General features: G+C 45.5%; 1 protein-coding gene across 1 annotated transcript; it reads right to left on the bottom strand.

The window, feature by feature from the left end:
- Positions 1–214: 214 nt before the first annotated feature.
- On the bottom strand, positions 215–13,534 carry MELK (maternal embryonic leucine zipper kinase). The gene is made up of 12 exons (XM_030467638.1): positions 13,117–13,534; positions 11,764–11,849; positions 11,169–11,285; positions 10,846–10,989; positions 8,483–8,551; positions 7,335–7,427; positions 6,397–6,495; positions 3,906–3,974; positions 3,372–3,470; positions 2,303–2,389; positions 880–1,008; positions 215–253 (listed from the first exon to the last, which is right to left on the bottom strand). The coding sequence occupies exons 1-12, from the start codon at positions 13,178–13,180 to the stop codon at positions 215–217; spliced, it is 1,095 nt and encodes a 364-aa protein (XP_030323498.1). The 5' UTR covers positions 13,181–13,534.
- Between the last annotated feature and the right edge of the window lie 192 nt (positions 13,535–13,726).

Raw genomic sequence — 13,726 nt, 5'->3', positions numbered from 1 at the left:
TTCTAAGCCAAACTCTGTGAAATCAGGTATTATGTACAAACTTGTGCTACCTAGTCCAGAAACTGTCTGCGTTAAAGGTTCTACTTGCTTTCTTCACATCAGACCAACTCTGGCTGAAGAACTTTCCTGGCTGGGTATTTCAGTAAACCCACTTGATACACACTCACAGAATCCACATGTGGGTAAGTTAAATGTGTTGCCAGCACTGCAGGACTCATGGATTGTTGGGTTGTGTAGACCTTTCCACAACCACCTCTGAAGGCATAATGCATGTCAGATTTTGGCTGACTGCACATATTGCTGCTCCCTTACTAGCACCAGTTCAGGGCACCAGTCTGTTTTCCCAGGCAGAGCTCTGTTATTTGTTGTTTGTTTAAACACCAGAAGGACATGGAGCTGTTGGAGCCAGTACTGAGGAGGCCCTGGAGCTGCTGGGAGGGCTGGAGTAGCTCTGCTCTGGAGCCAGGCTGAGAGAGTTGGGGGTGTTGAGGCTGGAGAAGAGAAGGCTGCAATGGGGAGACCTTGGAGCAGCTTCCAGGTCCTGAAGGGGCTCCAGGAAAGCTGGGGAGGGACTTGGGACAAGGGCCTGGAGGGATGGGAGCCTGCGAGGGGGAAGGGTTTGGAGCTGGGAGAGGGGAGATGGAGAGGAGAAATCCTTTGGGGTGAGGGTGCTGAGCCCCAGGTTGCCCCCAGAAGCTGTGGCTGCCCCATCCCTGGCAGTGCTGAAGGTTGGATGGGGCTTGGAGCACCCTGGGCTGGGGGAGGGGTCCCTGACCATGGCAGCAGGGAGTTGGCATGAGATAAGCATTCTGTCATTCTATGCTCAGTGCAGAGGACTATTTTAATCACTGTGTTGTCCTGCTGCACTCCAGAGCTTACCCTGAGTCCTGCTGATGGTGCTGTGCTGCCAGGCCCTGCCTGACAGGGAGCCCTCAAACGAACTCGCTTGCCTCGAGCCTTCTTGGAGTGAAGCAAGAGATAGGTTGCTGACATTTGGTCATATTTCCACTAGGGGAAAAACAAACATACAAAAACAAAGTAAGTATTTTAAACTCCCCTTGGGAAACATTTTTAAGTACAAAGAAACCTCAGCCTTCTGGAAATTTCTGTGGTTCTGCAAGTTTTTCTACCTGATGTGCATGCCTGATGTTTGGTCACCAAAGTGTAATTCCAGACTCCAGTTAATTTGTTATGTGTCTGGGATCAAGGAACAGACTATGGATTTTGGGTTATGTACTCGTGTCAAAACTGATGCTGGTGCCAGGATCCACCTCCTGAAGTGAATGACAAAGCCATTAATTCAGCTCAGCCAATACTTATACCAGAATCTGATTTTTTTCAGAGTTCCTCCCAGTTCTTCCCCCACAAGCAGCACCAACATCTTGCATGACTTCCAGCAGCTCTGCTGGTGTGAGGGTACAATGCTTGACAGGTTTGCAGCACAGCACATTCAGTTTGAATTAGTTATAAGGGATTAGAGGTCCTCCAGTAAAGGACTATTCAAATGCTATAAACCTATTTGTAAGGACTTTTCCACCTGCAGAGAGATTATTTCAGATAATTTCTTCTATATGAAGAACAAGTAGCACTAAATCCATAAATCCGTTTTAAGTATCATACACATTTTAAGTCTGTTTCCACTCTAGACCTAAACAACTTCTTTTATTTTTTATAGCTATTCTCGACTGGTACAAAGAACCAAATAATTCAGTTTCAAGGGAGAATTTTGAGGTTCGGGTTAAAGCTTAAATAAATCTCATTATTTAATTCTCTTCTGCAGCTTGCAGTATCATTGGTGACATTTGTACAATTATTCTAGAAGTCGTCAGTTCACCTTCTGTCATTTGTATTCAAAAGTGACTAAACACACTCGTTTGCATAATCATTAAAAAAATAAGTTTTATAGCTTGTCTGGGTGATGCTCTGATATTTTTCTCCTACTCTTTTTGTTTTCTCTTACTCATTGAAGCATTTAAAAGCAAAGAGTTAACCCACCAAATGGCATCTCTTGTTCACCTATACATTTTTTGACTTTAAGAGATTCAGAAGGATGTTACCAGGGTGGGACACAAGAGTAAGGCTGAGGAATCATCAAGAGTATAATTAAAAGAGCAAAAGGGAAAAAAACAAATGCGAACTTCAGAACTGCAGTTATAAACCACAGAGCCTCTGGAGTTCTGTAGGGGCTCCCTATATCTGAAAAGTATAAAAAAATTCATACTTCAAAGTAAGCATTAGTCTGTTAGTACAGTAAGTTGATTTGCTGCATTGCTGTGTTTAATTACTGATATATACTACTTACCTCTGATATTAATTCCAAAATACTCTCCCTGCTCTGTTTGTGAAACACAGAAAGCTCTGCTACACAGTCTTCATCAAGATTTCCCAGCTGCAAAAACATGATGGATACAGAAGGATGAAGTTTTCAAGTTGCCTCACAATCCACATGACTGTGACATTTCAATGAAACCCACTGGGCTGAATCAATAATCAACTGTGATTTCAGACCTGTTTTAAACAGTCTGCATCACAGCTGAGTGTTCTAAAGAAGAGACTGAGAAAGTCACACAACTTCAACAACTTCACAGTTTGGCCCCTCTCTGGTAAGGGGTTGTGAATTCAAATAAGAAAGCCTGACAGCAGATGAGATTTTTACTAGAATGGAAGCTACACTTTCACCTCTACATAAATATTCAAAGCTATCAGACGTGCACAACTTCCCTGGAAACAGTTAGAAACCATGCTGCAGGCACAGTCAAACTCTTCAGAGAACTTTAGAGAAACAGTGGCATCCAGTGGCCAACGGGGAGCACTGGCTGCAAACATGCAGGAGCTTCTCCTCAGTACTTACCACTGACAACTGTATGACATTTCTTTTTCTTTTCCATATTACCTGAGCCTGAGTAAAACAAGTGACAGGCAGGAGAACCATACTTGCACAGGGGTCAAACCCAAACCAGCAATTCTCAGTGAGAACAGCTCCAAGATAAACCAGTCATGTCTAATATGCTCTCCAAAACATTTGCATTTTGCACCTTAAACAAAGTACTGACCAAGCAGCCTGGAAAATTGACTTTGTGTGGCATTGGTATGTGGAAATACCTCACATTTTGATGAGAAGCCCCTGACTTTGCCAATTAAGCATCAGGTGCAGAATACAATGAAAACACACTGCAAACTGGTCCTCAGGAGAAATCAGAAGTAGTAAGATTTTGACAGAAAGATGAACCAGAAAGGTACCACACACTTCAGAGAGGTCTCACATCTCACCTCTGAATAAATGTTTTCACAGCCCCCTCACTGCAAGGACAATAGCAAGCCAGCAGAGATTGCAGGAAATACTTTATTATTCATCTGACAAGGGTACTTACTGAGTATTTACTCTGCCACTGAACAGCATCAGAATAACCTTGCATGAGCCAAGGGTGACTCAAGAGGTGCTTAACTGTGATCCTCTTCTTTGGGTCCACCTGTGAGCAAGAAAAAACAAACAGATGCTTAAAGCACAGAGAAGAACTGGAGAAAAAATTGTCTTCTACTCAGGATTTTAGGGTGGTTAGAAGTTCAAATGGAAACCAGCACTGCTCCATAGCTTCACCCAAAGGCAGATGGACACAGGAGGTGTGACTGTGCAGGGGTAAGGTCAGTGTTGCAGGAATAGTGCTCAGGTTGCTGAGGGAGTCTGAATGCACATGCAGTATGGTTAGCTTCATTTTTAGAAAAGCTCTTACTGGTACAGCACAGTTCAGAAAAAACAGCAGAAGGCAGCATTAATCTTGTCTGCAAAACTTCGTAAGAATAAAAATTTGTGTTTAAACAGCTTTTTTTTTATACTTAATTGATGTAATGTTTTGACTTGTCTAATGGTGCTTCATAGACCTACTGAACAGAAACAAAACCTTTACCTGCAGCATTTGGTCAAGCAGCAGTGTACTGCTAGGAGACAGCCACTTTGGAACACTGTATTTTCCTCTCTGAAAAAAAAATGAAAATAAAAGCTTTAAAATTTATCTTTTCAAAAAGAACTGCTAAATTACTTGGATGACTGACATCTGTGTTTGGTCAGAGAGGAAGAACAGCAGGCACAAGCAGACCTAGCTTTAAGAATTTCCTGAATGAATTCAGTGTTAGTACTAAAACTCAATCAGTAAGGAATTGCTGTGTCTGAATTACCACCCACTCAACTTGTGTGACATTTCCATCTCACTCCACTTTTGCAGCCAACCTGCTCCTTTATCTCTCACACTGTTTCCTCATACCCACTTGATACTGGAGTTTTCAAAGTGCAATATGCTGGAGCATGAATGTCTCATATTAGCACTTTGAAATGTGAATATTCATTGAAATTACTTTTCAGACACTAACATCCTCAACAGTTATTCTTTTTTGGAATAGGTTTCATGCAAGAATTTCTCTCTCTATTCATACTGTAAACAGGAAAATGGTAACAAACTTAGCAGGTAAGTTTCCTTACTAAGTCTAAATTTTCTTAAAAAAAAAAAAAAGATTTGGTTAGAAGACAGTTCAAAATGGATTTCAGATTTGATGTACAACAACAGGAGCTAAAAAACCCAACCAAGTTCACCACCAAGGATCATTTACTTCTTAAGGAAAATGGAGAAAAAAATATCAGTAAACAGAACTGTGAAATGACATAACTACACAACTCTCATTTTGTCATGGCAGTTTCCTTTCTCCAAACAAATTCCTCAATAATAAAACAGCATTATATCCACCACACACTTCTAAGCAGTGTATGAAGTGCTTCAATAGCACAGGTTCAAGAATTTAAGTTGCATTTTTACAGACAATCCTAATGAGCTCTTTATAAATAGTTTATAGGCTGTTTCACAAAGCAGCTTCACTCTGAAGCTAAGCCAAGTAACATGTGCAGTCTGCTTTTTGGTTTTAATATATTGCTACAGAATATCAGACAAGGAAAAAAAAATTAGCACCTGCTTGACTGAGGGCAATATTGGAAGGTGAGTAATTCACAATAGTTACCAAATAGATAAGATTGCACCAGAATTAATTTTTTTTAACAGAAGTTATATCACACGCTTGATTTTTTTCATTCAGGAAGTAAAGGTATTTGCTCAAGGATCCCCAAACTAAGAGATGTAGAACATTCCAGGGAAAGAAACATTGCATGTAAGTCGTGTTCCTAACTAGATTTTAGCAGATTGTTACACTGACTTAGAACACTTCTGAGTTGAGGTTACAATAAACTTTGGTATCTGCAATGTTTGAAATTAGGTTCCACAACTGTGTCTATGTGTCCACATATAAAGCAATTTTCAGTTCACAGCCACATAAAATTAAAACTAAATCAATCTGAAATAGGAAGCCTGTATCTTAAAACCTGCAGTTTTTAACTTGATGATCCTCACGAGTCCCCTCCAGCCTGAGATGCAAGCAGGAGAGTCCTGATGTTTTAATGACAATTCACCTCAGTATCAGCAATTTTACGTGGTCTCTTTGGATCAGTCAGTCTCTGCTTTTTCTTTTTTTAAAGTTCTTTACAACAACTCAAATTGAGCTTCCTACAGCTCTTCTGTGAAGGTTCTCAAGTCCACTCCCAGTTGCAGACTAGAAATCCATGGTGTATCAAGAACTAACCCTGCCATTTACTGATCTCTGAGTGCTTCACATCCCCTCTGCAGATCAGTTGTCAGCTGCCTCCTCCCACAGCAGCCTCCAGCACTCCTGAGGTGGTTTTTAGGGGTTTTATTTAAACAGATCAGACTCTGGGTGAGAGGAGAAAGATGTAGAGGAAGCCAAAGCCCCCAACTCACCAAATTAGCTTACTGGAAGCCCTATCAACATAAATTTAATGGCAGTTCAGAAGTGGTTGTTGTGTATGATGTGGAACAGCTGCTGGCCAGCTACACCAGGAGGAGTTTACAGGGAAAGAGACTCAATTGCTCAATTCTGTTATGTACTATTTGTTCAACTCTTTCTGTTAATTGTGGTGTCTTAAACTTCCCTCCTCATTTTGGAGAAGGGAAACCTACTTTGCCTAGACATGAGAGGAGCTGACATCTAAGAAAATCAGATTTGGTAAATGAAATTACATATTTGTAATTCTATTCCATACAACAGAGGGAGCAGCTGGACAAAGGCTCAGACACAAAAATCCAGCCCATCAGCAAGACCATGCTTCTGAGGTTTAATTTCCTATTATCTTATAGGACCAAACTAGAATACTGCAGAGAGCAATTAAAGATGGAAACAAATCCACAAAATATCAATAGGAAAAGCAGCAAGGTGTAACAAAATTCAGCCTTTTTTTTTCTGTAGGCACAAGTCAACAGCTTCTGCCATCAGAGAAGCCAGATCTCTCTCAGTGCTCTGCAATGTCTGTTTTCTAGTGTGTTTTAGCACCACAACACCTACCATTATCTTCCTGTAGACAGCCATGACATTGTCATCATCAAAGGGGAGGAAGCCACACAGCAGAGCATACAGGAGCACTCCCATGCTCCAAATATCTGCCTAAAAAGTAAAAGTGATTGGAAGTTAAGGACTTGGTTTATCTAAAATGGCTTTGAGGCAGCTGATACTGTGCCCCTCTTTGGCAAAGCCCATCTACAACTCACAAGAAGTAGGTTCCCTAATGCCAGACAGAACTCTTCTATTCCAAGTGAAAGCACACAACCCAAATTCAATTTTCAATTCACTCAAGCTAAAGCACTGGTAAAACCAATATCCTCTCCTTAGGTCACCAAATTGCTGCATTACTTTCATTCTACAAGGATTTCACTGGCAAAAATGAAATCAAAGTCATCACAAGGGATTTCATACTGATTACAACAGCTGTCAGCACACTTACAATTGACTTTAAAGCCCTACAGCTTCTCCTCTATTTGTATAGGTTCAGCAAAGTCTACGTGCCTCACACTGTCATTTCTACCTAGACCACAAAGAAATAAATGAGGCTTGAAAATCACTGAACCTTGTGGAAAATACACCAAAAATAAATACTGAGAAGCACAAAAATTTGCACCAAGATCTGGGTAATTAACAGAACAAATCACTGCTTGAAAGAGTGTGCAGTAGAAGGAAGGAGCTTAAATTGCTGTCCCATAAGGCACCAAAATATGGACTAACAAATGAAGATATCAAAGAATTAGTTAAACCAGCCAGCTCCTGTGGCCAAGAGAATGGTCTGCTGTTCCAGGCTGTGGCTGCTGGGGATAGTCACACAGCTTCTGAGACCCACCAGGGCAACAGTGCTCCATCAGGGTTCAGGAGACAAACCCAGTGAGGATGTCTGGCCATTACACCTTTAAACACACAGGTGTGGGGGAAAAACCCAAAACTGTGCTACATACCTCTGAGCCAATATAGGCTTTTCCCTGAATCAGCTCTGGTGCTGCATAGGCTGGGCTTCCACAGCAGGTGTTCAGATGGTAATCAAGGCCACCCTAGGAGAGACAGGAAACCCATCACACAGAGGCACTGGCTTCAACACAGCTCAGGTCTTCTAGAAAGAACACCAGGGGCCTCAGAGGCTTCACCTTCTCTGCTCATCATGTATTTTGCTTTGGTGTAATACATGTGTAATGTGTAATACATGTGCTTTGGTGTAATACAAACTGTCTGAGAACATGAGTAACCCATGAACATGCAGACACCAAGCTGCTCTCTCAGCTGTTATCCCAGCAGTCTTTCCTGCTGCTGCTCCTCTGACAAGAACACCTCCTTTTGTGACTCTGAAGAGAAATTCAACACAGCTCTGGAAGAAATGATCCTAGAGTACTGGCCATGAGGCTAGCTGGTCACTTATATCAATATTTAATGAAACAGCTTCATGAAGAACACAAGAAATACTTCCATATGAAAGCTATGTTATTACTTTGCCTGCTCTTTGTTCTAAGCACATCAGAAGATGACTTTACACCACCAGGGTGATGGTCTTGATGGCCCTCAGGGTGCTCTACCTTGGGCCAAGGAAAGCAATCTGAGGATAAGTAATTGTCAGTAAGACCTTCTTCCCATTAAATTACTAACAGCAGTTACATCACACGTGAAGCTGACAACTCAGTACAAGCATTTGGAATGAGACTGTAAATGTAACTGGAATAAACTATTTGATTTCATCCACAATCTCCACATACATGCAAATCTTGTGGAAAAAAAACAACAAAACATACACCAGTGGAACTTATCAGGGAAAAATACCAACATAAGGTTCACAGGCCTTTATTTGTGACAGCAGGTGCTATGCATACAAAATGATGTCTGCCTCAGACTATGCCAGAAGACAGAAGAAACGATGGCACAGTCTGGCTGTAACACTTTGTCAGCTGCTCTCTCACACACTTGAGTAACTAGTGACTGGATTACAGCCATGCAAATAGCTTGGGTTTAGGGGTTTGGGGCAAGTTTCTGCATTGAACTCTGAAGTCAAACATGCATTTTTTATGTGCATGTAGTAGCTCATTTAGCCCTAATCTGTGAAAGCAATGGATACTATTACCTTTGGCTTTGCACAAAGTCCAAAGTCTATTAGTTTCAAATTATGATCCCCATCAATCAGCAGATTTTCCTGCAAAAAAAAAGAAAAAGTAGTCATCAATGTTTTGATAATCCAAGTATCTAAACCACCACATTTTAATTCACTTTATTTCATCTTGTCATTAGTAGCTAGAACTTCCATAAAGCTCTCCTCTGGAGATTTTGCTGAGCTGCTAATTGAATACATAGCATATTGGAGATGGGGAATACCTGCCAGCAGGCTGGGTGGGAGGCAGCAGCCTGTTCTGGCAGAAAGGGTGGGCAGCAGTGCCATGCTATCATGGACTGTATTAAAAGGAGCATAGTGAGCAGAGTTGGGGAAGTTTCTCCAGCTCTGTGTTCAGCACAACGAGCACAGTGCATCTAGGTTCTGTTCTCCCTCCCCCAGCACAGGACAGACATCAAACAGATGTAATGTTGAGGGATGGCAGCAGTCTGCTCAGGGGACACTTGCTTCATGAGTAGAATCACAAAGATCACAGAGTGGTTTGGGTGGGAATGGACCTTAAAGCTCCTCCAGTTCCAATCCCCCTGCACAGGCAGGGACACCTCCCACAGCTCAGGGTGCTCCAAGCCCCATCCAACCTGGGCTGAGACACTGCCAGGGATGGGGCATCAAAAACTTCCCTAGGCAATTTGTTCCAAGAAGCTGTGGGGAAGATGTCTGTGCAGCTTGTAGGTGAGAGAGCTTCATTGAGACCTCATGGCAGCCTTTTACTACCCCCATGCAGCCCTACAGGCTGGGCACAGTGGTTGGAGAGCAGCCAGACAGAGAGGGACCTTGGAGTCTGGATTGCCAGGAAGCTGAACATGAGCCAGCAGTGTGCCCAGGTGGCCAAGAAGGCCAATGGCATCCTGGGCTGGCTCAGGAACAGCGTGGCCAGCAGGTCCAGGGAAGGGATTCTGCCCCTGTGCTCAGCCCTGGGGAGGCCACAGCTTGAGTCCTGTGTCCAGTTCTGGGCCCCTCAGCTCAGGAAGGAGATTGAGGTGCTGGAGCAGGTCCAGAGAAGAGCAAGGAGGCTGTGAAGGGATCCAGCAGAATTGCTGTGAGGAAGGGCTGAGGGAGCTGGGGGTGTTGAGGCTGGAGAAGAGGAGGCTCAGGGGAGACCTCATCACTCTCTGCAACTCCCTGAAAGGAGGTTGGAGCCAGGGGGGGGTTGGGCTCTTTTCCCAGGCAACTCTCAGCAAGACAAGAGGGCACAAAGGGTCTCAAGTTGTGCCAGGGGAGGTTTAGGTTGGAGATGAGAAAGAATTTCTTTCTGGAGAGGGTGATCAGGCATTGGAATGGGCTGCCCAGGGAAGTAGTGGATTCTCCGTGTCTGGAGATCTTTCCAAAGAGCCTGGATGTGGCACTGAGTGCCATGGGCTGGGAACCACGGGGGGAGTGGATCAAGGGTTGGACTTGATGAGCTCTGAGCTCCCTTCCAACCCAGCCCATTCTAGGATTCTACAAGGGGGGCATGAAGACACAGCAGTGTGTGGTGGGACCACAACAACAGACAACAAGCACCAAGAGATGTGTTTAGACAGGGAATCTGGAAGAAACTTTCTCTTCATGAGGACAGTGAAGAGGTTGCCCACCACGATGTGCTGCCTCATCCTTGGGAGCAGGAGGTTCAAGCAAATGCCTCTAAAAGTCACTTCCCACTCAAGCTATCGACCTGTAAACCTGCCTGCTGTCCAGCTACAAACCAACTGCTCCCCAAAGATACACACAATGCTTAACTGGGGGAGAACTCTGGAGACAAAGATTTCATGAGCTGCCTAGGAAAACACTAGTGCACTCAGAATTCGCTTTTCTTGGAGATGTCAGAATCTCTAAAAATGCAAATTTCTAACATTTTCAGTGAGAAATGGATTCAAGTCCTCTATTCTTAACTGCTGACTTTAGTCTATGATGACAGCACAGCCACAGGGTGGGTCTGGTAGCACACATCTTCCCCTACAACTTCTGTCTAGCCACCACTTTCTAAACTCTCATCACACTTCCCTTTGTGTGGTGTGAAAAACCAACAGTTAAAGACTCTCTCCAGGTACAAGCTGGAATGAAGAGGATAAAAAAAAGACCTAATCAATATTGACAGTGAGATCTATGTCTCTGCTCCTCTCCCAAATGGAGTGTTCTGCTTCTCTTTCAGGGGAAGCTCCTTCCTCAGATACAGCTGCATCCAGGTCAGCTCAGGAACAGAGCAGGAAACAGAAATATCACTCTTCTGGAGAGATAAAGAGCTCTAAGAGAATGGAGAAGGCACAACTTACTCCTGTTCCTAACAGAGAAATAAAAGTGTGCATTTGTTATCTGCAAATCTGGGTATTCAGACTCACTGGTTTGAGATCCCTGTGGGCATATCCACAGCTGTGAACATAAGCAATTGCTGAGACAATCTGCCGAAAGAAGACGCGAGCTTCCTCTTCTGAGAGGTGGTCCTTGGAAATGATGTAGTCAAACAGCTCTCCCCCAGGGCAGTACTGCACACAGGAGAGAACACACTTAGGACAAGGAGTGAAGGAAATCTAAACAGGACAAGCACTGGACAACAACTTGAAGCTCATCTAGTAACTTTTTAGGAATTATTTCATTTGAAGTCTTATCCACCAGTGCAGCTAAACCCAGGAACATTTCCCGTGGCACAAACACCCTTTATTACCTCCAAGACCATGAATATTTTCTTGGATGTCTCTATCACGTGGTACAACTGGCAAATATGCTGGTGGCTCAAGTGCTTCATGGCATCAATTTCTACTTTCACACGGGGCAAGTCATCCTGAGAGACAAAACCAGCAAGGGGTGAAAGTGCCAACCACTTTGACAGCTTGTACATCACTGTAAGCACCAGGCTGCTCTGGAACTCAACATTTCACACCATCCATACAACAGCATACAACTCAGCTCCTCAAATTATACCCACCAACAAGTCTGCCCTTACTCCCCTACAATTCTGGCACACTGATGAGCTAAACCAAGGGGTACAGATGCAAAATAGTTAAGTATTGTCATCACCATTCTGTTGGAATTATTCTAATAATATTTAGCTTCATCTATTTGACAGACAGAGAAGGCTGCCCTCTCCCCATGAGGGAACAAGCTTTCTGGTCTTCTGCTAAAACTCTATCAAGTCTGCAGCATCCATCAATAGCCAGCAGGGCAAGCAGGCAGCATTTTGTTATGTCACACCCCTTTGTTTTTCTGAGCACCAAAACCAGCAGAAGACGCTATCAACTTTAAAGTATCTTTAGGCTTACCCCTAGAGCAAGTTTGTCCATGATTTTTATTGCAACTTTTTCACCAGTGAGAAGATGCCGGGCACGTTTTACCTTTGCAAACCCACCTAGAATTCAGAGGAGACATGTTTAAAGCTCAGCATGATGACATGCTTTCTTGCTAAGAGTCTGAGAATTGCTCTGGGAAATGCAGCCTGCACAGCGTGCAGTGTCTTCATTAGAGGCACTGATCAGTGCTACAAAACGCCAATTACATTTCAGACTTCTGCCCCTCAACATACAGCCTTGAAATACAGAATGGTTCATGCTGATAGGGACATTTAAACACCAGGTAACCCAAGCCCCTGCCATGGTCAGGGACCCCTCCCCCAGCCCAGGGTGCTCCAAGCCCCATCCAACCTTCAGCACTGCCAGGGATGGGGCAGCCACAGCTTCTGGGGGCAACCTGGGGCTCAGCACCCTCACCCCAAAGGATTTCTCCTCTCCATCTCCCCTCTCCCAGCTCCAAACCCTTCCCCCTCGCAGGGTCCCATCCCTCCAGGCCCTTGTCCCAAGTCCCTCCCCAGCTTTCCTGGAGCCCCTTCAGGCACTGGAAGGTGCTCTAAGGTCTCCCCATTGCAGCCTGCCTTCTGTTCTCACAGAATCCCAGGATGTTTAGGTTGGAAGAGACCTCCTAGCTCATCCAGCCCAACCTTTGACCAACACCATCACCAACCACCAAACCCTGTCCTTAGGGACCACCTCCAAATGCCTTTTAAATGCCTCCAGGGATGGGGACTCCACCACTCTCCTGGGCCATTCCAATGCCTGACAACCCTCTCACTGACTAAATATTTCCTAACACCCATCCAAAGCTCCCCTGGCACAGCTCCCATCCATTCCCTCTGCTCCTATCCCATCCCTCAGGAGCAGAGGCTTTTTCCCTCCTCCCTCCACCCTCCCTTGAGGCAGTTGCAGAAAGCCATCAGGTCTCCTCTCACCTCCTCTGCTCCAGACCAAACACCCCCAGCTCCTCAGCCCCTCACAGGATTTGTGCTCCAGGCCCTGAATGAGCCTTGTTGCCCTTCTCTGGACACTCTCCAGCACTTCTCTGTCCCTCCTGTAGTGAGGTGCCCAGAACTGAACACGGTGCTCAAGACGTGGCCTCATCAGAGCTGAGTACAGAGGGATGATCCCCTCCCTGTTCCTGCTGGTTCTCCAGGCTGAACACCCCCAGCTCTCTCCCCCTGTCTCCAGAGCTGCTCCAGCCCTCCCAGCAGCTCCAGGGCCTCCTCCGGACACAACCTAAAGATTCTGCATTTAGAGCTACTGAATCCTCAGACAAATCCTGAGCTGGCTGTTCAGCTCCCGCTGGCTCTCACAGCTCCAGCCTACCTGTCCCAATCGTTTCGTGCAGTTCGTAGTACTTGAGAATCTCCTCATAGTCCCCTGCAGCCATCCTGCGAGCCGCAGAGCTCTCGCAAAGTCACCTCAGCACCTGCAAGGAGAAAGCGTTCCCAGTGTCGATGTCTGAGCAGTGGGAACAGACAAGGAACCCCCAGAAGCTCCGAACGGGGCTGGGAGCCGAGCCGGTGCTGCACATCGAGCACAGAATTCAGCGGAGCCGTCACCGCCAGCGCCTCGGCAGCACAGGGGCACCAAGCGCTGAGGTTTCTGCGGGAAACATCGCTGAGACTCAGCCGAGAACGGACCCAGGGACGGAGGAGGAGAGACCCCGACCCCCGGGGTCCCGGGTAGAGACCTCCCAGTCCCTGTGCGGTACCGGGGCAGCGGGTACCGGGGCAGCGGGTTCCGGAGCGCAGCGCTCACCGCCGGCAGGCACCGCCGCGGCCGTTACCGCTCAAATCTCCCGGACCGGCAGTCCCCGCGCCCAATCACTGCCTGAGGAGGGCCGGTGCATGGCGGGAGGGAGGGAAAGAAAGAGGCTCCCCGGGGGGTATGGCGTAAGGAGGTGAGCCGCTGCGCTGCCATCTCCCTGCCGCGG

Source organism: Calypte anna, chromosome Z (genome assembly GCF_003957555.1).
Source record: "Calypte anna isolate BGI_N300 chromosome Z, bCalAnn1_v1.p, whole genome shotgun sequence".
NCBI classification, from domain to species: Eukaryota; Metazoa; Chordata; class Aves; order Apodiformes; family Trochilidae; genus Calypte; species Calypte anna.
The sequence above is the reverse complement of the archived record's forward strand: the minus strand, read 5'-3'. Positions and strand labels throughout refer to the sequence as shown.